Source organism: Henckelia pumila, chromosome 2 (assembly GCF_033568475.1).
Source record: "Henckelia pumila isolate YLH828 chromosome 2, ASM3356847v2, whole genome shotgun sequence".
NCBI classification, from domain to species: domain Eukaryota; kingdom Viridiplantae; phylum Streptophyta; class Magnoliopsida; order Lamiales; family Gesneriaceae; genus Henckelia; species Henckelia pumila.
Genome location: NC_133121.1, coordinates 9,947,083 through 9,971,803, shown reverse-complemented (window position 1 = coordinate 9,971,803; position 24,721 = coordinate 9,947,083). Strand labels below are relative to the sequence as shown.

Below are 24,721 nucleotides of genomic sequence, written 5' to 3'. Positions count from 1 at the left end.
GTATTCTGCTGGTCTATTTTTATTTAAGCCTTCCGCAGCGATTAATTTTAAAATGCATGCTTAATTATGCTCTAAACTCTGATTAGGTAGTGGATCCGAGTTGGGTCGCTACTTCGACGCTTACATAGAAGATCATTTACAGAAACCGAAGAAAGCACACGCAATCAAGATACATCAGATCTCTTAGGATCATTTCGTGTTATGTGTTTAGTTGTACAAACTATGTAAACTAATCAGTTGAGTGAACTGACCAAAACACTTTTGTAAGATCAGTCGAGAACTGATTTTTTGAATCTAGAAGTCTCAGTTATAGGCAGTACAGTAAGTCATAACTGAGGTATGGTGTTGCAAGAGTTGTAATACTCAAAGACTTCTAGTGTTAACTTCTGACAGAACCAGAAGAAGGAGTGACGTAGAAGCAGTTGAGTTTTCGAACATCCAAAAGCAATTTACCGTGTAATTTACTGCTTTATATATTCACTAACCAGTAAAACCAATTGATGCATTCCTATCTCCTAGTTGACCTCTTTCACACAAGTATAATTGTTGGTCAACTTTCGGGATCCAGGAGAAAGGAGAGTTCAGTGGCTCACTACTGAACTCACTAGCAGCAAGGAGCTACTGCCCCTACAAATCAGTATAAGAATAATAGCAATTCACTACTTGTTAACCCAGCAGCAGTAGCAATTCGATCCCGATACTCTTCCACCTTTTCTTGAACCAAATTTAATTACCACTATCTCATTACCCTAACGAAAAAAAATTATAAATAAATTCAAATTTATAAAAAAATTACTTTGTGCACGAATGGAGTGTCAAAAGCATCGGAGTTTGTCATGTGAAAATCCTCCAACGCTCAAGTTAATGCTAATGAAAACTAAAGAAATAAGGATCGATTTTTTTAACTGAATATATTATGTTTGAATCGATTTTTTTAACCGAAGATTTTTTTACAAAAAAATATACTAAAAATTAAAAAACCTTGTACCTGTTGGATAATTGTTAATGAAATCTTACCTTAAAAAATAAAACAATATACTATAATTTTGTAATTATAAAAATTAAATTATTTGTATTTGATTTTATTTATTTTTTAAATCAACTTAATCCTCTTCACCACTTTTAAGTAATATATATATATATATATATATATATATATATATATATATATATATATATATATATATTGGCAGAGATGATAAGTGATAACCACTACGGAGTTCCTTTTGAAGTTAAACAATCATTTTTGAGAATTTATATTTTCTATGCTGAATATATAACGTTATGTATGTGTGTGTATATATATATATTTTATGTTGGTAAGTAATAATTGTTTTATTTGGATAATAATTGGAATATGAAATGTTGTAAGACTTAAAATTCAAAAATCAATCGCGCAAATGAAATCAAACGGAACAAACCCGGAAATATAAGTTTTTGTTTTTCATTATCAATGGTTTGGTTCAGTTTCCTAAATAGAACTGATATAGTTTGTTCGGTTCGAATTTTATACCAAATTAAATAATGAAAAAGTTAATAATTGCTCAAGCCGTGGACGAAAAAACAAACTCTTCTTATATAGGCTACATTAAGCCAAACCGAATAAAAAAAAATCTAAGTTTTGTTATTCATTTACGAATCGGAACTGATACCATCTTTTGGTGTTCTGATTCGTAAATAAATAACAAAACCTAAATTTTTTCGATTCCGTTGATTTGGCTTGGCTTAACGTAGTCCAGATAAGAAGAGTTTGTCTTTCTTCCGTCCATGGAATGAACAATTATTAACATTTTTAAATTTTTTAAAATTTTAAAAAATGTTGACCAAGTTTAATCCAAGGTTAATTCCCCAAATTTCCAGAGAATTTGGTCTGGTTGGAATTTTATAAAACCCCGAGAAAGAAATGAGCCTTCCTAATGGGGCCCATATTAAACTGACCATCCTTGGGCTTCAACCACAGTAATAAATACACCACGCCCACAATTCACGAGTCAATCGGCTTCGTTAACTCAGTTTCTGCACTCGTCACCCCTTCGAACTTTGATGCTCTGAAAGAGCAGGAGATTTTGAGCAGATCGAGTAATAAAAAGGTTGTGTTTGTGTACACACTGAATCGGATGTTCTTCATTGGAAATATCAGGTAAGAAATGGAATTGGAAGAGCTTATACTTTAATTTTGTATGGCTTTTGCTAAGAATTTTTTGAGTTACTCAACATTATCTCTTTTCCGTTAATTCAGTCGCTCAATTTCATCTTCTATCATAATTCGTATGAAATTTTCAATTTATGAATTCTCGAAGTTCTGTTTAAGCAAATTAATTGAATAGCCCAAGGAAAATAAATTGAAAATAATTTATGGTTATTCAGCAGTATAATTTAAGGCTGAAGATTCCCCTCCACACGAGCTGCAGGCGAATAGCTATATCTAACTACATTCTTGATATTCACCATGGTGGACTAACCGAGAGAAAGGTCTATCCATTTCCGTTGAGCGTTCTGCGCCAATTGATCCTCCGGAAGTTCTCTGGTGTCAAAAGCCCTAGGTAAGTCGACATTAACACCTTCCAGATGGGAGCTGTGTGAAATTTGTATCGGGGACAATTGAGTTTTGATTGTGGATTTTAGTTGTTTTAGCTTCTGTCGTTTTTGGTTGAATATGGTATCTTAGTTTGTCAGTTTGTGTGTAAGAAATCACGTGAGCATCATCATTATTATTTTCAGTTGGCTATGTTTATGTAGTGCTTGGAATTTGTTGTTGTTTCTCAATCAATGTCTGAGTTCTTGTGTAGTCGAGTATATTAATTTTGCAAATCTTGTTTGATCAATAATCTACATCAATTGGCTGGATTGGCTACAGGGCCAGGAGCTCTTTGATTGGATGAAAATAGTCGTTGTCTCTTGTTAGTTAGCTAATCCTTTAATGTCAGACATTGTTACCGGATGTCTATTCGTGTTTTTATGACCACCATTATATGAATATTTTGTCTTAGTAATGCATATGGTGGATAATTCACATTCGTTGCTTTATCTCCATTTGCGCACAAAAAATTCCACGTAGTTGTGGTGGAATATATAAAGATATCAATTTTTTGGGGCTGTTGTCTACGTGCTGTGTCGGTAATGAAGTTTTACGGTGGAGAAATAGATCAAGGGCATCATAATATGACATAGAAGTATCCAAGTCTCGATGAAGGACAATCGAATAACTAGTATGAGGCAATGCTCCAATCTTCATCTTCGAATGTGTTATTTTAATTTTGTTACCAAGTTTTCTCTCGCATAATAATCTGTAAACACAAGAACATTCAGTCTAATATCTGGCCTACACAGACCTCTCTATGTTAGCTTGAGCATCACACGTCCCCTTCTCTTTGGCACAAATGCAAGTATTCATATACAACAATCCCAGTTACCTTCTTCTACTAGCATGTTCTGGTATTTGATGATTCCCTTTTAGAGTAGAAGATTGTAAAATTTCCGAGTATATAACTATACACATTTGGGTAAAGACAAGTTGTTCTGCAATTGAAATTTCTAATCAAATTAATAAAAACATTTACTGGGCGAATCGCGACATGCCTTCCCACGAACATTATGTTCCTCCGTTCATTGGCAACACCAGATCGCAATAGTACGATGCATGAATGCTATCCATTTAATACATGTCTATGCGATCTTTATTCCCAGTTTTTTTTTTAATTTTTTTAATCTCTAATATGTAGTGATTATTTCATTTTGCTTGACAGGTTTATCATCAGCTTTCACCTAACCCATCACGTGGTTGTTTTCTTCTTGTTGAACAGTGATCTTCTGGAATTTGGAAGAATGAGATGTTCAGAGTACATTTTCTGTAACTTAAGATATGGTGACTGGATAATAATCACCTTTTCATGGTGTTCAGATGCACTATGTAACATCTAGTGACCTATCAAGGGAGGATTTGCTAGAGACTTGCAAACTTTGTAGGCTGATTTGTCCATTTCTATTTCTTTTCGAAAGTCCGCTATTTTTATTTTGAAGTTTTCCTTGTGTGAGAAAGTCATGGCACAAGCCTTACCGAAAAAATATCCACTCACTGCTGATGATTACGAGTTAAATGAGGAAGTCGGAGAAGGTGTCAGTGCTACTGTCTATAAAGCTCGTTGTGTGCCTCTTAATGAGATAGTTGCAATCAAGGTTCTTGATCTCGAGAAGTGCAATAATGACTTGGTATGCCATCTTTTTGTGAGTTTATTTTTAGACAGTGCCAATCTTTTGGTATATATTCTTTCTTTGAAATTGGGTATCAATTAATGGCTCATTACTCATACTGTGGCATAAGTCACCTGTTGAATCCTTCCACACAATTTTTAGTCAATGTATGGCTGTACTCGCATTGGCAGAGTGCATATTTGGTGCAATATTTTGTGCCAGAAAAATATTGAGAAGCTTGAATCGGAGAACACGCATTGCACAAAACACATTTCTGGAAATCATTCCCTTTTCTGGTTATTGGAGATATGCCTCCCTCTGGATATGAAGAAATCCTTCTTAGTCACATCACTAGGTCAATAAACAGACAGTACAGATTTTATTTGGCCATAATAAATGTTTAGAAAATATCAGGTGCCTGAAATTCGTGATGTGTACAACTGTGAATATAGTTCTTAATTTTCCATATTTTGTTACAAAGGTGGCTATTGCGAATGTTGACGGGTCTTTAAATTCTATGTTTTTTTATTGTTTTTTTGTTGCATTTACATATCAACAGGATGGCATCAGACGTGAAGTACAGACAATGACATTAATTGACCATCCTAATGTGTTACGGGCTCATTGCTCCTTCACCAGTGGTCATTGCCTATGGGTTGTAATGCCATACATGGCCGCGGGATCTTGCCTTCATATAATTAAATCAGCTTATCCAGATGGTTTTGAGGAGCCAGTGATTGCTACGTTGTTACGTGAGGTCGTCAAAGCTCTTGTTTATCTTCACTCTGACGGGCATATCCATAGAGATGTGAAGGTATATGTTTTTCAGATGGTTCTTTACTTGTCTTTTTGTTTGTTTTTAAGCAATCTGTTTAGGGCATTACGGCCCCAGAACAACCCAATGATATTCCCAGGAATCCAACCGAAGGTCAGCCCAAAACAGAGGAAGTTATCTAAACAGGATTCACTCAATGAAAGTTTCAAAATAAATGACAAGGTTCTACTAATTTTATCATCATAAGATTTGATCATTATCTTTTAGTTTAGTTATTTCGAAATAAATGATAATCCTTATCATTATTAAGGACTATATTAGGAAGTTATTCATAGATTTAGTTTAGTTATTTCCAAATTAAAGATTTTCTTATCATTGAGGATTAGATTGGGAAATTTTTCTGCAATTTTTTTTACAGATTTATCTTTATCATTTTAGAGGACCTTTTGCATTATGGAAGTCATTGGAATGAAATAAAACATCTCGAAAGTGTTTATCACGAGATCATAAGGTTCTCTTTAATGAGCCTCGATTCGTCTAAGATATTTTGAGGTCCTCTCTTCAATGAACCTCAAACCCCTCATCCCATCACCCTTTTACGCACCATAACAAGACCTGTAACTCGGGAAAATGACACAATCATAACTTAAATTCATCGTGTTGGGTAAAAACGTGTTTCGATTCAAATTATATTTCTCACTTATGTTCTGACTTGATCTCTGAACATATGAGCTTCCTTTATTTCCTTTGTTTATCTATGTGGCTTTGGGCGTGGTTCTCTTCATAAATGTTGAGTTTGCTTTTGCAATATCATGTATCTATTTGGCTCTGGGAATTTTTATTTTCTTCAGGACATTTATGCTGGAGGCTAACATGTGTTTCAGGTGATATAGGATTGGTATACGGTGCTCCTCCGACCAGCTGTTTCTAAAATTCCGTTTTTAAACTTTTATTGCAGGCAGGAAACATACTGATTGATACTAATGGTGCTGTTAAATTAGCAGACTTTGGTGTTGCTGCTTGCATGTTTGATACTGGTGATCGTCAGCGTTCTAGAAATACTTTTGTTGGAACTCCGTGCTGGTATGTTAGCTACTGTAAAAGGGATGTTACATGATTGCTATTTATAACATGTTCCCATGTTATATTAGCATGGAATAACCTTTTGGTTTAAAATAAACTTATGATACAGGATGGCTCCTGAAGTAATGCAGCAATTACATGGATATGATTTTAAGTGAGTATCTCCTGCTAATTTTCTGTGTAGCTATGATCAAATCCAGGTATCCTTCTCATTATTCAATTTTATATTTGTTTTAACAGAGCCGATATCTGGTCATTAGGAATAACAGCACTTGAACTTGCTCATGGCCACGCACCATTCTCTAAGTACCCACCAATGAAGGTCTATAATGTCATCTGTCCAAATTTTTTGTTTACATCTAAAGATTTAGGATATTGTTGTCTGAACTTCCTCGTTATTCACTTAAGTTCAGGTTCTGCTAATGACCCTACAAAATGCACCACCAGGCCTGGACTATGAAAGAGACAAAAGATTTTCGAAGGTTTACTTTGTTTTTTGAAGTTTTGCCTCTGAATATTTGTGTTATTCTAAGTTTTTACAATACAACTTTTTTTGCAGTCTTTCAAAGAAATGGTTGCAGCTTGCTTAGTCAAGGATCCTAAAAAACGTCCCACTTCAGAAAAGCTTTTGAAACATGCTTTTTTTAAAAATGCGCGCTCGAGTGATTATCTTGCCCGAACTATCCTTGATGGAATGTCACCTCTTGGTGAACGTTTTAGGATGCTTAAGGTCAGTTGAAGTAACATTTTATTTTATTTATTTTGAAGCTAATGCTATTTACGTGAGATCGATGCCATTTCAGGCAAAAGAGGCAGATGTTCTTGTTCAAAATAAGGCATTATACGAGAACAAAGAACAACTATCACAGGTGAGATGTCTGCCATAGTGCCATTTCAGATTATATAAACTAGTTAAACTCAAATACACCTAATATTTTTAATAGAACTTTCAGACATGTTAATGCCTTTTCTTCTATTAATTATATGGACTGATATTGGAATTTCAAACATGTGGTCGAGGAGTAAATGTGTGTCTTGTCATGTCCAAATCTCGGTCGTGGATATGATGTGATTCGGGATGAGTCAGTTGGTCTTTGTATATGAACGTTATTTTGTACGAGTTTTGAAGATCCTTTTCAACCTCAATGATGAACCTTTGCTGTGTGCAGCAAGAGTATATTCGAGGAATCAGTGCCTGGAATTTCAATCTGGAAGACTTGAAGAATCAAGCTGCCCTTGTAAGCAATCACTCCACTATCAGTTGGTGAAATGGGTTCAGTTTTCATAAGTGCTAGGGTCAATCAGGTCTTTCACCTTCGTGTTTCATGCAGATACAAGATGATTTGATTTCAAATTCTGAAGATCCAGGTGTGAGTGGGAAGCTCTTGGACAGGCACGGTGATGTTGGTGTTGTGGAGAGGAAGCCTTCTCCAGAACAGGCTAATTATTCAAATATAGACTCTCAACTGGAGGTAGAGTTGCTACCTGCTATAGTTGTCATCTTCCCTGTCTTTCTATTTCTGTCTATTTTTGGCTTTGCCAGTATTTTACGACTTTTTGCATGTGTCTTATACCGCTTCAATTTTTCATCTGATTCTACAGTCTGTTCTTATTTTTTTCCTAGGATGAGCTCGATGATATTCATGATTTGGAGAATTCACTCACTGCCTTTCCGAGTAAACCTCTTCAGGCGCTGAAGTATGATATCAAATCTATCTATGTTACTGGTTTATGCTTTGATTTCTGCCAATAATTGATTAGCTTGTCAGTTGCTGTTATGATGCCCATCTTTAAGAGATCCAAAATCATACAATGTGCATAAATTTGGAAAAACTTCATTGTTTTCACTTCTTCTCTCCCGATATCAGTGTCTTGCCTTTCGTATCTACCTTGTTAGATGATTGAAGTTTTGTGTGTGTGTGTGTGTGTGTGTGTGTGTTTCATCTTTACGCTTGAACGAATCGAAAAAGAACTCCAAATTACTAGTTATCTATTCTTTGAACTGGAATGAATTATGATTTTCTGTTTCAATTCGCGTGGTCATTATATCATAGGCCAATTGGTTTGTGAAGTAATTTCTTTCCTTTTGCTTATCCTTCATAGACCTAATTTAATGAGATTGACAAAATCTTCTCTTACCTGATATGCATCACGATTATTTGTCGTCTGCATGAGTAGGTGGTTCTGTATATGCTTGAGACCTGTATAAGCACATTTGCTAGAAGACAAGGGCTTATGCATGTATAATTGTAATGGGTGCACGCATACCATAGTAACTAAGAGAGCGATATGGACTCCTAGAGTATGACTTGGGTAAAGTGTCTGGAGGATAGTGCGAGGGTCATAAGTTCAAATCCCAATGGCATCTTGGGAGTCAGCTTCAAATGTGTACAGGTTACGACAACATTCGGATTTACCTGGAGGGCCGAACTCGGGGAAGGTCGCCCTCTCTCAGATTAGGCCTTTTAAGATTAGGCGGCTGAAACCCAGATACTCAGGAGGTTACTCAAAATTCAAAAAATAAAAGCGCAATGCACATCAAAGTTCTCGAATGTTTCAAGGATTTAATCTCAAAGCGAAGCATGCATTTTATTGAAATAAAGCGCGACAAATAAAATATATTTGAAAAAACATAAGGACATAATTTTTTTAAAATGTGATGAGAATAATGCATGATACATGAAATATCAAACATTGAAATCATCAACGTCATTGACCGCTAAATTTAGTATCAACTAGCAAGTGCACTAGGTCAAGTAATAGTAAGTGGACAATGAGTCCAAGTATCGATCCCACAGGGACTGTTGTTTTTACTTAATCTAGAAAAAATAATAGAAAGGAGTATGAATTGAATAAAATAAGAATTTAAAATAATAAATAATAATGAAATTAACTAGAAACTAGAACTCAATAATAATTCTAATTAAAATAAGTCAATAAAGACACACGTAGGTATCGAACAAATCATGTAACATGTAGTCAATTCAGGACTCAGATTTAAATCTTAAATTGCGGTGAATTCTCCTAACTTGTTTAAAGGTCTATTTCTAGAACAATTAAACCTATTCAAATATTGACGGATCAATCTTTCATAATTCAAATCAAATCCGAATGCATTGAGAATCGTGAGAATTCAGTTTGCACCTAAAACCACACAATGAAATCGAATACTATTTCTAGTCAATTTAACCTTGTGTTAATTTATGGAGTGATCGAAATCAATTCCTCCTCTGTCGACTTGGAATCGATTAACATGCAAGTAAACAATTGGCCAGATTATTCACAAGACAAATTTAGATTCAAAAACCATTAATAAAAAACCAAATCTGAAAAATTCCAAACAAACATTCAAGTTTTCTACATAAATTTGTTTGGCCCAATCACGTGGCCTTGGTTAAAGAAAAACTATTCAATAATTGAAAACAATAATTCAAAAATAAAAATAAGAAGAAAGAAAAACAGAAGAAGAAAAAGTATAGAAATCTTCTCCGAAGCTCCCAGCCGCCTTGCGTCGTTCTCTGCGTGAATTCCCCCTAATTTCTGCTCTTCAATCTCGTATTTATATGTCTTATAAAGCCCAAGAAATAAAGCCCGCAAAATAAGAGTTTTTATTTCCGGAAATTCTATTTTTTTCATGATCGCGATCTCTAGCTCGAGCGAGATGTGATCTGCCTCAATTTACGATTTCACGTACAGCACTCACGCAGATGTGTGGCTTCAAGCGCATATACGTCCTCTTCTTTTGCTCAATCAGCGCAGATGCGTGGCTTCAAGTGCAGAAGCGCCTTTCTTCTTCTTTATGTTCGCGCAGATGCTCCTTTTTTCCCGCATATGCGCCGCTTGGTTCTTCATGTGATTCTTGGCTTGCGCAGAAGCGCATTCCTCATGCAAAAGCGCCTCCATCCTTTCCTCTCATGCGTAGCTGCTCATCTTCTCGCGCAGATGCGTGGGTTCTTCTTGCTTTGTGCAATAGTGCAGCTTCATCTTCAAAGTACATATACGATGGTTTGTGGCTTCGAAGCGCAGCTGCGCATTCTTCCAATTCCTAATCAAGCGCAGAAGCTTCTCCATTGCCGCATATGCACATCTTCTATATTTCTTCTTCCCCCAAATCAGCGCCTTTTCATGGTTTCACAGCTTGTCTCTTCTTCACCAAAAATGCCGAGTTTCCGTCATTTTCTGTAAATAAACCAAGGGGAATGACGTTAAGATAAAATCCATGAAACTTAGTTGTTAAAAGTGATTAAGGCGAGAGGCGCCACCAGGCGACCCCTCTGCGGCTGGGATATTCCCAAAATATTTGAAAATTACATTTATAGATAGATAGATAGATAACAGCTATAAATTAGGATCTAAATTGTCAATCTGCCTTAAACTAGAATCTAAATTGATTGACTGCAAATTAGTAGAGAAAATCTCTACGCTTATTATGGTAAAAAAGAAAAATAAAAGTAAACAAAAAGTCTACTAGTAATAGGATTTCTTAACTACACACAACATTCTAAAAATAAAATCTTAGTATTCTAGATTAGAAAACTAAAAATAATGCAGAAATATGCCAAGAATGAAATATTTTTTTACTGCATTCTTAAAGATTATGCACTTTACCACAAAATAGTAGTAGTAGATAAATATTTTTTATGATATGATATATTTTTGTTTAGCTTAATTATTTCAATAATAGTGTTTTATCATATAATAGCATTAAATAAATATAGTTTTCTGAAAAATTTATGGTGCACCTTGCTTCGATAAGGCGCACGCCTCGCCTTGCGCCTCAGGCTCCAGGACCCTTTGCGCCTTAGTGCGCCTTGCGCCCTTAACAACTATGACATGAAATAACACAAAATAAACTAAAACAGATAACAAATGCATGCAAAATAAACATAAAAATATCACCAAATAATGCATACAAAATGTACTTATCAGTCATCATCTAAATCACTTGATTCATAGTTGTCAAAAGTGCCTGAAGCGTGGGCTTAAGCGCTCTCCATTCTCCAAGGTGCCCCACTCCTTCTGCTCTTTGTCTTCTGCATCCAGATGTGCTTAAGCACGATTCGGAGAATAAGCTTGTGGACCTTTTTTTTAAAAAAATATTTCTAATAGAGGCAGAAATCGCACTTTGCCTTTGTTTATTTAAAAAAAAAAAAAAAGAACGACTGGATGAAACCGTGAAATTGATCTGCACTTTGCCCTCTCCTCTCGCCTCTACCTCTCTTCTTTGCCTCAATATTGGTAGGAGTTTTAAGTGGCCTAGTTCATATGGTCTTCTTATTTTCGTAGTAATTTTTTCTGTTTTTGTTTACTATTTTTTAATTATTGATTTTCAGTTTCATTGATAATATCAAGTACAACCATTCCACCAAAATGAAAGGATATTGCTTGGAAATTATGCAACCGGTTCGGATTCTGAAAATCCAAATGTTGTATTGAGCGATTTGATATTGTTAAGACAACTGAAAATCAATCAATATATATATATATATATATATATATATAAACTGTGAATAGTAAAAACTACTAAAAAAATAAGAAAGTTATATGAATTGAGGCAAATTAAAACCCTTACCTACTGTTGAGCTAAGGGAAGTCTAGGGCAGAGGGTAAAGGCGGGGACAGGGTTTCATCTTTTTTTTTTTTTTTAACATTTTGGATAAACAGAAATAAAAAGAAAGTGTTCTCGTACTTATTTGATTGATGAATTTGAAATCCACTCACTTAAATCTTTTGATATAAACACAATCTTAGTGTTATTTATCACTCCGGTTGCATGAGAGTGAGTTTAGGAAATAACTCTGCAAATGCACCTTTGAATGGTTTTACTGATGGGAAACTTCTGCTAAATGCAGAGGCTGCTTTGATGTGTGTGAGGATGACCTTGGTGCTGGTAGTCCAAGTTCAAGAGATTCTGCCCGTTCAGATTCTGAGTTACAGATTCAGCAGCAGTTTTCGACAGGTACTGAGCAAGAATCAGGGAGAATTGATGGTTATGACATTGGCCGAAGTGGTTCTGTGCGGCATTCTTTCAATGCAGGGCTTAAAAAATATCCAAGTGGCTCACTATTACAGGACCATGTTTCATCTCCTAAGAAGTTGGCTGTTAATGGAGACAGGTATAACATTCTTAACTACGTTGTAGAATGCAAAATTTTATTTTGAGAAGGTAAATACATGCGTGTTGGTAGTTAAGTGACAGAGCAGGGCTGTGGTTGGTATATGTAGAGTTCGAATGTTCACTTACAGAAGTTGCAGGTTTTGCATTTTCTACTTGATTCATTGAGTTTTACCTAAATTTATCTTCTCACCAACAAGTTTTCTGTCATAAATGTCCTTGCTTGATTCTTCCTCTTGTTTTTTTCCCTTATAAGGTATGAGAAAAGGATATGTTCAGAGGGCACGGGTTAATAATGCGAGTGAAAGATTCTGATTTCCCTTTTTGTCTTCTTCAAAAAAAAAAATTTCAGAGAAAAAGAGAAAATATTCATGATTATGGGAATTTCAGCATTAGATTTTCAGTTCTATTCATCAGATGGTGTCTTACGGAATCTTTATTTTTTGCCCTGGAAATCAAGGAAAATTTTTTAGAAGAGTTCAAATTTTACAGTGGCAACATGTGTACTGAATGGCCTTTATATTGTTGTGCTGTGTGTTTTCATATTCACTGGAGGCTTAATCATCTTGTCTTGTATTGACTATTTGATTATGCATATTCTATACATAGATTGCTTCTGGCTTCTGGCATCTGGCATCTTAGCTAATTTTCTGGAGTATTGAATTTTTCCTATATATATGAAGGGAATATGCGCAACCAAGATATCTGAGTGAGAGGAACTATAGTGGCCCTTTGCAGTGTCGTCAGAAGAAAGATGTCAGTAATTCCATTACTGGTAATGCATTTAAACACTTCCCTGTTTTTGGTCATGTAGGCGTGTGATATGTATTCTTCAGTGATATGTATGCTCTATGTGTTTAAATATACATTTCAGCGGAGGAGGCATCTGAAGGTGCTGTTGTCGAACGCAAGGGACGTTTTAAAGTCACTTCGGCGGATATGAGTCCAAAGGTATAGATTAAGTTAGTAACTGTAACAGCAACTTCGGTATTTGTTATTGATTATAGTGAAATGCGATGACATAGTAGAGTTTTCTCTGATGATTAGACGGTAATATTTATCTTCTCTTCCTCGGAATCAACTGATAGTGTCATCGTTAGTTCATTTAATTTGAAGTTAATGATTTCCGAAAATTCATATACTTGGGCAATGTTTGGTTTATTTTGGCTGTTTTGGGATAAACGTCACGTGGAAATTTATTTGGGGATTGTTTTGTTGAAATGAGTTTATATTTGATTTTGTTTTGGGAGAGTGCAAGCCTGGATTTTAGGGCTAGAGTAGGAAGTCACGTGTTACACTCTGTCTCTTTGTTGTCCATTGCAAGTTTTTGTCTTTGTTGGAGATATGTTTTCAATAATTTTGAAGTGTCCGCATAATGGTCTTGGGCTTGTTTCCTCATCACTTTAACACGATGAGTAGAAATTGAATTCCAAGAGTATCTCAGCAATCGCCATGTGTGCTGAATATTAGATGTTTTAGAATTTGCAGTTTTACCATTTGTTATGGGAAAGGTTATCCTTTTATATAGCAATTTGTATTCTTATATTACCTTAAGTACCATGTCCATGTACTTAGAATCATAATAAACTCTTACGCCAAAATAAAAAGAAAAGAATCACAATTAACTCTTTGTGGAGATGGTTCTCATTTATTGTGGATTGGACTAATTGACATCCTGGGCCTGGGCATTGCAATATCTTTGTATGTGCGATTCTTATGTCATCATATTCATCTGTTGGATCATTACTGGATGTCGATTCATGCTGCCAAATTTATACCGTTCATGTAATTGCATTTACTATCAATGGGGAGCTTGTAAATTCTTGTTTGGCATTTTAAACATACAGCTGTAAATAAGTTCAAATGGTTGGCTAGAAAATATCAACTTGTTAAAGATGCATTACAGGTTCTAGTGTTAAAGGTGCCATGAATTGTCACGTATTTAGCATGAAGTGGACCAAGGTATAGGTTTTGTCTGACAAAGTGATCGTTGATCGAGCAAATCATAGAATTCCTGACTTGGTGTTCCGGTTGTGCCTCGTAGTATAGCATTTAACATTGCATAATTTACATTTTGGCTGGATAATCTCTTATTCTATGAAAAATGTCTTGGCAATAATTGAATCAAATAATGCGTACACAAAACTTAGCAATTAAATGTTTTAGGCAATGGTTTTGTAACCATTGCCTTCCTCTTTCATATGTAGGGTCTTATATACTCCAATAACCCACACTTTGGGGCATCCTCAAGCCAAATAGTTCCTAGTGTTACTGCTGCTTCAGTTCTGCTCTCTTTACAAAGCATCCTGCTACAGAACACCATGCAGAGAGTAAGAAGATCTTCTCAATTGTATGGCACCTTTTCTTATAAGTTATTACTGATTCGTGTCCATTGGTCTTGACAGGAAGAGATAATTAAAATAGTCAAGTTCTTGGAGCAAACCTCAGGTAATTTGTACTCAATATCTGGCATGTTTGTGTTTTGCCACTTATTTTTCATCGACACTATATATCTAAAGCTGTGAAATTTTCCCCCCTCACGAACTTTGGTTTTCCTATGAGCAGTTAATTCTACTGAGAACTCAGAGGCTGGAATGAATGATCTACCCCAGGTAATGTTTCTTGCGAAGAATTAATAGAATTGTCATTTTAATGTTACAAGGAATCACATACATTGTTTTTCTCCAAGACACTATACTAGTTGTCTTCTTGCGGTCCATGCTCACAAAGTATTTTCTGGTTATTTTGCAGGCTAGCCCCACTTCAGCAAAGGAGCGAGAATTGCAGGCTCAAGTGATTCAAATGCAACAAAGGTATGCAGTGAAACTCTTCTCCGAGTTCCAAGCTTCTTGTCTTTTTTCCCCTAATGTGTTTGAACGAGTTCCAAACCGCAGTATTGGAAGCATGGTTGAAGAACTTCAGAGGCTGAAGATCAGAAATACTCAGGTATGTCTTCAATTGCCACATAGAATATCGTTCTACTGAATCTTCCTGGATGGCATCATTTATCTCTTCAGTTTCTGCACGTTTCTTTCTATGATCATGTTTTGAAAGTTGAAACATAGAGCACACAAACGAGATAATATTTACTTTGCAAGCATATTGTTCTGCATGCAAGTGAGACAAACCATCTCTTGGCTTGCAGATGGAAAAAAAACTAAATTTTTTGCTCAAAAAAGACGATAAGATACGAGAATGACGAATCCCTGGTAAAAGAAAAGGGATCAAACATTCGAGGACGCTTCACCAGCTATCGTGAATATTAGGAATCAGTATTCATTTCTAATTTCTCTTCTCTAGTGGGAGCCCTGTTTCTCCGAATGCACATCTACTAAGTGGGATCGAGTTTTTTGAGCATATTTGTATTGTTTCCAGAAATAGTTGTGTATAATATGTGTGCGGTAAGGCAGCTGTGAGCTGCTATTTCTTAATTATTGATGTATCCGAGTAACATAATCGCCACCGGACCGGTGCAGCATGCGCCCAAAGCCGATGTATAAATAATTCATGGTTTATCGTTGTACAGTGTGGATCAAATTCAAGACTTGGTTTCTGAGCTTGTAAATACATTGGAACATTTTTTTATATGTAATGAAGATGAGTGACTTCAAATTTTGCGAGTTTTAGTTCTATCGAAAAAAACTGCAGGTTGCTGTGAATACACAACCCCTAGAGAAATTGAATTATATTTATATCTGTCCTAATATCTTTGGATAGGCCAGGTGTTGCATATATTGTGGATTGAATATAAGTTAAAATTTTAAATATACGATTATTTTTGTATAAAGTGTAGCTATGTTGAATTAGTTTTTTCCCCCTTCGAGTATTTTACCTCTGTTTCGACCTGCCCGGTGGCCTAGTTATTAGCAAAACAATACGCACCCATTAATGTAGTGTTTGCAAGAGCTTTTAGGAAGCATTGTTCAGTTTTTTTTTTCACAAAATTTTGAAATTGTCAAGAAAAAGCTAAAAATTGTTTATTAAAAGCTCTTTCGAACATTACCTAAAAATTGAATTTGTTCGAGCCGCGTGGGTCTTATCTGGACCAACTTCGGTTTTCTTTTTTCTTTTTTATTTTAAACGTAAGTTTTCTTCTTCGTTTTTTTTTAGCTATTTCTAAATCTAAGAGGGGCTCACGCGTCGCTTTCAAATTTGACTTTTGGAAGCCCCTAATTTATTATCTTCATCAAGTTCTTGAATTAATATTTATTGTGTCACTTTCATAAAATATGAGAAATTTCACCTGGTTAGGATAACTTCGATCTTAATTCATTGGTATTACCTCATGGGATAGGTGGAACACTCTCATTGGTCCAAATTATGTGGGTCTCACATCAATCATGTGAGGCCCACATAATTTGGATCAATCATGTGCTTCCACCCATCTCATAGGGTAAAACTCATGGGTAGGACCGAATAACCCTCAAGTTAAAGAATACTCATTATAAATGTTGTGTTTATAGTTGTATACTCACTTGTCATGATTATAAATGTTGTGTTTTTTCATACAGTTTAAGGAAAATATTTAAAAAAAATATCATTACAAACTTTTTATTTTAACTTTATTTAATTAATTCAAAAATAAAAAAAAAATAACGTAATATTTTTGGGATAGAAAGTACTCCCTGAATTTCACTCATTTAGGCTACATATTTTTTTTTCATTTGTTTCAATTACATAGTGTAGTTTATATATTTATTATTATGTTTCCTACTCTTTTACCAATTTTCGTCTATTAAATTAATACCAATAACTAATTGTATAATTATTTTATTCTATTAAAATTTCATTAAAAAAGAACAAAATAAAAATTTACGTTACAAAGTTTTATTAAAAACGTTCTTAATTTGTATGAAAACACAAACAAGCCTAATTAATGAGTAATACTTTTTATGTGTAATACAAAAGAGATTCATCTCTCAAAAGTAACCCGTAAGATTGTTTATATTTTTTTCTTTGCGTAAAAAAGATTGTTTCATATTGTATAAATCTATATATATATATATATATATATATATATATATATATATGTTTGAGATTAAAAAAAATAATAAAATGGACCTTGAAACGAAGAAAATAATAAATATCCCCATCAAGTATATTTTCTAGACACTGACTCGAGGATAAGATCTGTATTCCAATAAAACAAGTGTTAAAAGTGAGGGGCGTCCTCCCCATGATTGCAAATTTCAGGGGCGAACAAAATTACTAAGTCAAGTGAAATGTAAAGCGACTTTATTGTAGGACCGTCAAAACTTAATCTAATTTGTCAATTCAATACGACACAAACCAAAAATTATTAGGTTAGAGTTGGGGATTTTTGGGTTTGGTTCGAATCGGGTTGATCCGAAAGTTAACCCGAAAAAATTAATCGAGTTTGGGTTGGGTTAGGTTCAACTCAGGTTGACTCGAAACTTTTAATTATTATTATTTTTATATAAAATTAAGATAAATTTACTACATTTTTATACGTTATATGTTTGAAAAATATATATTATAGATTGATATAATAGATTTTCTTCATTTAATGTTTATTTTGTACAATTTTTTATTTTTTAAAATATTTTTTTATTTTTTGTAATAAGTATACTTTAAATTTTATACAACTAAAAGTTCAAATTTAAATTATATATAAGCTTAGATTTTGTTATTATGTGATTAAATTAAATATTAATATTATTATTGTGTGTTTTGAATTTTTATTTAATAATTTTGTTAAAAAAATTTAAAAAAATAAAATAGGTTTGGTTCGGGTTGATTGGGTTAGTCGAGTTCGGGTTTGAGTTGATCATTTTCGGATTGATTCGGGTTCGGATTAAAAAAATTTATAATTATATTTGTCAACCCAACCCAAACCTAACCAACTCACTCGAATTGACGTCCTTACTTTATTGGTGGGATTGTGTCTCACGGTATGATTCGCGTCACTTAGCCCACCTCATAATCTAGTTGTATGGTTATTATTAGTTTTTTTTTTTTTTTTTAAAAAGATATTTTGGTTATCTATGTGAATCGATTTACGTTTTGGTTAAAATTATCAAATTTTATTATTAATTCTATAATTTTTATTTCAAATTTTTATATATTTTCAGATTGTAATTTGTCGATGGATTTCATTCGAGATTGGATTGAGAAACATCCAAACAAACAGGACTGCACCGACGATAGACACATATAGGGTTGGCTGGAAAATGAAATAAATATGAGTAGCATCCAATAGACCCACGTGGTAGATATATATAGGTTTTTATTAATATATATATTTGCCATCTACCTTATTCAGTTGCGATCCATTGCGCCGCCATCCACGCGCAGTGCACCTGCCGTTCAACACATTTGACCCTTTCAAGCCGAGCCGATTCCTATTAGCCAGCCGGTTCACTCCCGGCTTCCCAATCATTTTATCAAGTCGCCAAACTTAAATACTCGTTGCAACTGCACTTCTTGTAACATATAAGAATCGAATTCGTGACATTGATTTTATTACCAATTATATGATTAATCAAAAGTTATAGTCGGTAGCAACGATGCAACATAAATATTTTAAATTATGCATTGCACAATAATTCAAATTTCAAATGTCATGTTTCGATTGTTTTTACTGAACATGAACAATTATTGCATGTCAATCGAATAAATATATAAATATATATATTGATAACAATGAAAAAATAGGTGGATATCATAAATATAAAAGTCGGGGCATTAAGAATTAGATCAAATTGATTTCTTATAAAAGCTATTATATTTAAATTGTCCGAGTAAAAAACTAATCCATGCTTTGAATTCATATTTGGTATTTATTGCCGGAAGTAACATACATACAACGCTATTAGTGCTAACTAATTTATCTAACGTAATTATATTGAAACAGAACAAAAGATAAGTAGAAGATTTAAATTTGGACCACCATTTCCCATGCCACTTATTTTCCCCACTTAGTTTAATTTTTTTTTGTGTGTGACTAAAAAAAAAATCAACCACATTGAGTTACTATAACTATCTTTTAAACTTTATTTGGAACTTCAAAACTGTTATCTTTCCCTTAGTTTGTTTGGAAGGAATATTTGCCTTAGTTTCAAAATATTTGGTCCAAAAACTATTGCTTTCATTTTTCGCAATTATGGTAACTGAGTAATAAATTTCACACCATATTTAACATATTGTCCGAAAGATTGAACACTTGAATATATTATTTATTTATTATACAAATAAAAACGTGTACGGGACACATTATTTCGAATAATGAGCAAATAAAGATAAATATTTCCACAAATGACTTTCCGATCCAAACAATATTCTGAAAATTAGTCGATTTTATTTTTATAGATAAAACAAAACATTACTGTTTTTCCATTTTTCTAACATTTACTAGAACACAAATTTTTTTTAAAAAATATCAATGGAAAAATAAAAGATCTAAATTAATAGATTTTGACAAAAATAAATAAAAAATGTAAAATTAATTTACGGTTTAATAAAGATTTTTAAAATATCAATGGAGCCAATCAGTGAGCGAGTAAAGCGAGCGGCGCTAAAGGGATGATCCCCGCTAATTTCTCCATCCAAAACCCAATAAATCCCACACGTAAAATCACGAGTGACAATCATCATCGTGATTCTGGAAATGGGTTTTGTGCGGTTGGAGGAGACCCAGAAGGCGGAGCTCGAGGAGTTCCGGCGGATGCTGTTGTCTTGCGCCGCCGTGCACCGCCGGAAGGACGACGATGGGTTTAAGGGCAGAGAAAATGCGTCGGCGGGAGCTTCGGAAGACGACTTGTTACTGGACAAGCTGGTCTGTGTCACCAGTGGCGTATCCTATCTTGGAATCGCTATAGTGAACCAGCTCCTGGTTGATGGCTACTCCGTGAGGATTGTCGTCGATAACGAAGGTGAAATTGTGCTTTTCGTGAGCTATTTTTTTCCTTTATAGATAGTTCCATTTGTTTACTTCGTGCTGCAGATGAATCAAACTGTTGATTTCCAGGGTTTTAGTTGTTGTTACGAATTACGGACTTTGATTTGTTTTAATTTTGGGCCAGTTTTGCTCGATGATTCTGGCAATCACCCCCTGTTCTGTTCTGTTCTGTTTTTTTTTTTTTTTTTGAATTCTGTCTTGTGATTTCGGGCCATGTTTTTAGTGCTGATGATTGATCCGAGATTTGGATGATTTGGTTTCTCGATGTTCCATTGTTTAACTGGTGATAACAACGGATGATCGTTGCATTTTCTGGCGCAAATTCCAGTTGAATTTCCCGTCGTACTTGCTACTTGTGAAAAGCTTTGAGCCAGTCAACTAAAAAAATTTCAATTTCCGGTGCTTCCCATGCTCTTGCGTATTATATGCCCACTTGTTCCTTAAATTATAAATTTTCATCCAACTTTTCACGCTGTTTTAAATTTTAATCATTTCATAATAATATGTGCCCGCCAGTTTATATTTATTTTATGTTTCTTTTTTGGTACAACATCCTCGTGTTAGTTTACTTTACTGGGTGATGAATGTTCTTCCCTTCCCTGTTGCTCAAAACCTCATTTCATTAATTTATACTGCAATTAAATTTGTAGGAGTAAAATAAAATAAGAGTACCGAGATCATCTCACGGAACCATATTTAGAGCGAAAAGAAATTTTTTGGGTTTAAAGTTAATACTTTTTTATAGGTTGGATCGGAGTCTCACAACTCACATGTGTTTCTATGATAAAATACTCCGCTATAATCACCTGTGACACCATTTCATAAGAGTTTTTGTAATAAAATAATCGACTATAATTAATGTTTGTAAAAATGTTGTATTATTTTCAACCATTTGGAAATTTTAGGAAGTTAATTTTCAGGTTTAATTTTTATGTAGGTATATGTCAATTTTGCATAAATGGAGGTGCTTGCCATTAATTCCTGTAAACACAAGGTTAAAATGCATTGCACCCTAAAATGATGGGAGTTTCTTTTCATGGGTCCTAATTAACAGGCAACAGCCCACATATTGATAACCACTCATTTTTGTATTTGTTTTCTAATGCACTAATTTTCATCATTTCACGTGTTTCTTGTTTAAAAAGAAGGGCCATAGCATTTTAAATATTTAGTTTCATGGGTTACCCCATTCAAAAAATCTTCATGCCATTATCTTCATGTCTGTAGTTTGTGTTTGAGTCTCTTTTTACCGTTGGCCTGTGAATTTAATTTGATGGTGTTGAATGCAAAAAGCAGAAGACATTGAAAAGCTGACGGAAATGGAAAACTCTGGTGAAATGAGATTAACCAACAGCATTGTTGAAGTAGTCATGGCTAAGCTCACTGATGTTGAAAGCCTAACCGCAGCATTTGATGGTTGTTGTGGTGTGTTTCATACCGCTGGTTTTGTTGACCCTGCTGGTTTATCCGGTTATACTGTGAGTTGTTTTCTATTTCGTTTGTTCAATGTTCCCTTAATTCCCTTCCTCACACTAATCCACCTCTTGTTTACTAGACCATGTCCACTCATTTCCCCGATTGATCTTGTAGCATAAGAAGATGCATTTTGTCATAGACAGTACTCTACTTTGATGAGACTCCCCAAGGGCTCACGAGCCACATCTAAAATGACTATAGTTAACCAAGTAACGTTTATATGATATGGAACTTCGGTAAATCTCCAACTTCAGATTTAAGTGGTGAGCATTGAGTTTTCTTAGACACATTTTAGATACATTCCCCCGGTGGGATGTGGTTGATGACAAGTTTAGATCACCACTTATTTGGTTTTGTCATGTAAGTATTAATGTAAGTAGGCAGCGCCCGTATAGATTAATTAAAAGCAAAAACTAGACCTTGAGGCTCTCGAGACAGGTATAGGAATATAGGAAAATGAACTATCAAGTTGGCTCAAGCACTAGCACAGTTCTTGACTAGACCATCAGCCTCAGATTTATATTGCAAACCTAGGTTAATTTATTCATAAGATTAAAGTTGACAGTGATGCTGTCTATTTTCACTTTCTATATAAATAGGCAAGAAATCGAACATTTATTCGTTAGTTTAACCAGTCAAGTGTTCATTGTTAGACGATCCAAGTACAGTACCCTGATGTTAGTGTAATTGGTTTTCCAAGAATCATATCAGGGTAGCACACGTGTAGAAACAAAAAAAAAAGAAAAATTGTTAGAATTTCAAGTTTCTGCACCTGCCCATATGGTTGTTTTAATTTTATTTTTGTATATGTCCTGGGAAATGTTTATAGCGATTAGCGATCAAGTTTTTAGCCAATACAAGCCTGTGTAAATAACCAGTTGAAGAAACTGTTCAAAATCTTACTTGAAAATAAAAACGATATGAATTCTTATGTACTTCAATAATTAAGTTGCCCTCTCCTGTCAAAAAAAAATAATTATGTTGCCCTCTTTTGTTCTTTGTAGAAAGTGATGTCCAATATTGAAGTGAATGCAAGCAAAAACGTCATAAAGGCGTGTGGGATTTCACCTTCTGTTAGACATTGTGTACTAACTTCCTCACTTTTGACCTGCATCTGGAAAGATGATTCTTGGGATGAATCTTTTAACCGGATTGATCACAAATGCTGGAGTGATGAATCTGTCTGCTTGAAAAAGAAGGTACTCCCAAAATCATCAATGGTCCCTCCCTCTCAGTCTTAGTTCTCCATTATGGGTCGATATGGACGAGTAAATCCTCGGTGGATGGGTTTAAACTCAAAATCTTTTAAATACTTTACATAAAATTTCACTCATTTTTTTTCATGTCAATGGTGCGATTGTGCATGTGAGTCTGATAATACTTTTATTACATCTGAAATTACTACATCACTAGCACTTAGTCCTAATCATCAAACACCTTTCCGAATGAGGAATTGCTTGTTAAAGTAGCAAGCATTTTGTTTCTAAAACAATGCAGCTATGGTATGCTCTGGGGAAACTAAGAGCAGAAAAGGCAGCTTGGGAGATTGCAAAGGAGAATAACTTGAAACTAGCCACCATTTGCCCGGGACTTATCACGGGTCCGAAATTCTTCCATCGAAATCCAACCCCTACACTTGCTTATCTTAAAGGAATCCAAGAAATGTATACCAAGGGATTGCTAGCTACCGTCGACATCAACAGATTGGCTAAGGCGCATGTAAGAGTATTTCAAGAAATGAAAAAAGCAGCTTGTGGGAGATATATTTGCTTTGATCAAGTATTGGACAGCATAGATGGGATAGAAGAGCTGGCTCGAGAAACGGGCTTAAACATGAGCTCGATTACAGGTGGTGCCTCTTCTAGTAACGGGGCTCGAGTTGAACTTTCAAATGCAAGGCTTGTTAACTTGATATCGAGAACACGAAGATGTAACGATGAATAAGTCATAGAGGTTAGGATTCTGAGTTTTTCTTGATCTTTCGAAAGGTGTATGATATCGTGTTATCTACCACGCTTTTTTCCATAGATGGCAAATACCATATTTGATCAAAGCATTTTTAGTTATGTGCAAATGGCAAAGATTTATTAGATGATGTGATGTTAGGAGTTTGAGATTCCAAACAAATGATAATGTTTGTATATCCAATTACAAGTTTAAGTCAGTTTCAAATTATTGCAGCTTCCTTTGACAAATATATTGCACAAAGTTTTGGGCTTGGGTATAATGTACTATTAATTAAAATGTAATTTTTAAATTACAAAAATATCTCAAATATAGGTAAAATATATAATAAATTTGATTAAATCTTCTTATTCAACTTTTCGTACATGTAAAAATAATTTAGTTTTCCAGGTCTGGATTAATTGCAGTTAGACTAATCGAATCGAATCCAATCTCAGAGTTTAAATTTCAATAATAATATCTAAACATCTGACGACTCGACGTGTCTGTGGTGTATCATATATCTTAAGATAAAAAAAAAATTCAGAAATCAAAAGATATGCACACATTTAAATTAAAAGAAACATAAAAATAATGGGATTTTGATCAGAACTATTAAAAGATATGCACACATTTAAATTAAAAGAAACATAAAATAATGGGATTTTGATCAGAACTATTATTATTATTATTATTATTATTATTATTATTATTTGTGTATAACTAATGAATACATCTTTTGCGAGGCGATATCTCGGATCTATATCCATAAAAAAAATCTATCCAATCTTTATCTATAATTAAAAGTAATATATTTTTTAGTCGAGTTGAAAATCTATATCACAAAATTCATCTTTAAAATTATCTGACGCCAATTTTAATCTAATTAATTAAGTGAAAATTGATCTTTGAAATTATCTGACGCGAGTTTAAATCTAATTAATTAAGTGGTTAATAGTTAAATATAAACATTTTTTTGTCCTGATGTCAGGTCATGGTCAGGTGAGTGTGTGTTACGTCTGGCCAGCCAAGAATGGACCCATGAAGCCATAATTGAAGATTAATTCTAGGTAACATCCCATGTGGAATCCCCATGCTCTCTTTGGAACTTGTTATTTTATTTTATTTTATTACATTTTCTTATATTTTTTGCCATTCTCATTTAGAGCAAGTCTTACAAGACAACTTATAATTTAAAAATATTGAGGTGTGAGAGATT

General features: G+C 34.2%; 2 protein-coding genes across 6 annotated transcripts; both read left to right on the top strand.

The window, feature by feature from the left end:
• The first annotated feature begins 1,903 nt into the window (after positions 1-1,903).
• LOC140880849 (serine/threonine-protein kinase BLUS1) lies at positions 1,904-15,765 on the top strand. 5 transcript variants are annotated; one of them, XM_073285679.1, is made up of 23 exons: positions 1,904-2,140; positions 2,368-2,543; positions 3,804-4,209; positions 4,751-5,005; positions 5,925-6,049; positions 6,159-6,203; positions 6,290-6,371; positions 6,463-6,531; positions 6,609-6,779; positions 6,853-6,918; positions 7,219-7,287; positions 7,381-7,521; positions 7,674-7,747; positions 11,902-12,008; positions 12,087-12,165; positions 12,848-12,939; positions 13,039-13,115; positions 14,372-14,494; positions 14,570-14,612; positions 14,730-14,776; positions 14,916-14,977; positions 15,059-15,110; positions 15,310-15,765. In XM_073285679.1, exons 3-23 carry the CDS (start codon positions 4,042-4,044, stop codon positions 15,361-15,363), a joined length of 2,001 nt encoding a protein of 666 aa, XP_073141780.1. In that variant the 5' UTR covers positions 1,904-2,140; positions 2,368-2,543; positions 3,804-4,041; the 3' UTR covers positions 15,364-15,765. The 5 variants fall into 5 exon arrangements, with proteins under 5 accessions (XP_073141780.1, XP_073141778.1, XP_073141777.1 ...); XM_073285677.1 differs by having other exon boundaries at positions 1,905-2,140; positions 2,412-2,543; positions 11,902-12,165; XM_073285676.1 differs by having other exon boundaries at positions 1,905-2,140; positions 2,371-2,543; positions 11,902-12,165.
• A 3,934-nt stretch (positions 15,766-19,699) lies between these two features.
• LOC140880662 (cinnamoyl-CoA reductase-like SNL6) lies at positions 19,700-23,648 on the top strand. The gene is made up of 4 exons (XM_073285291.1): positions 19,700-20,056; positions 21,379-21,560; positions 22,563-22,757; positions 23,056-23,648. The coding sequence occupies exons 1-4, from the start codon at positions 19,792-19,794 to the stop codon at positions 23,500-23,502; spliced, it is 1,089 nt and encodes a 362-aa protein (XP_073141392.1). The 5' UTR covers positions 19,700-19,791; the 3' UTR covers positions 23,503-23,648.
• Positions 23,649-24,721: the final 1,073 nt, after the last annotated feature.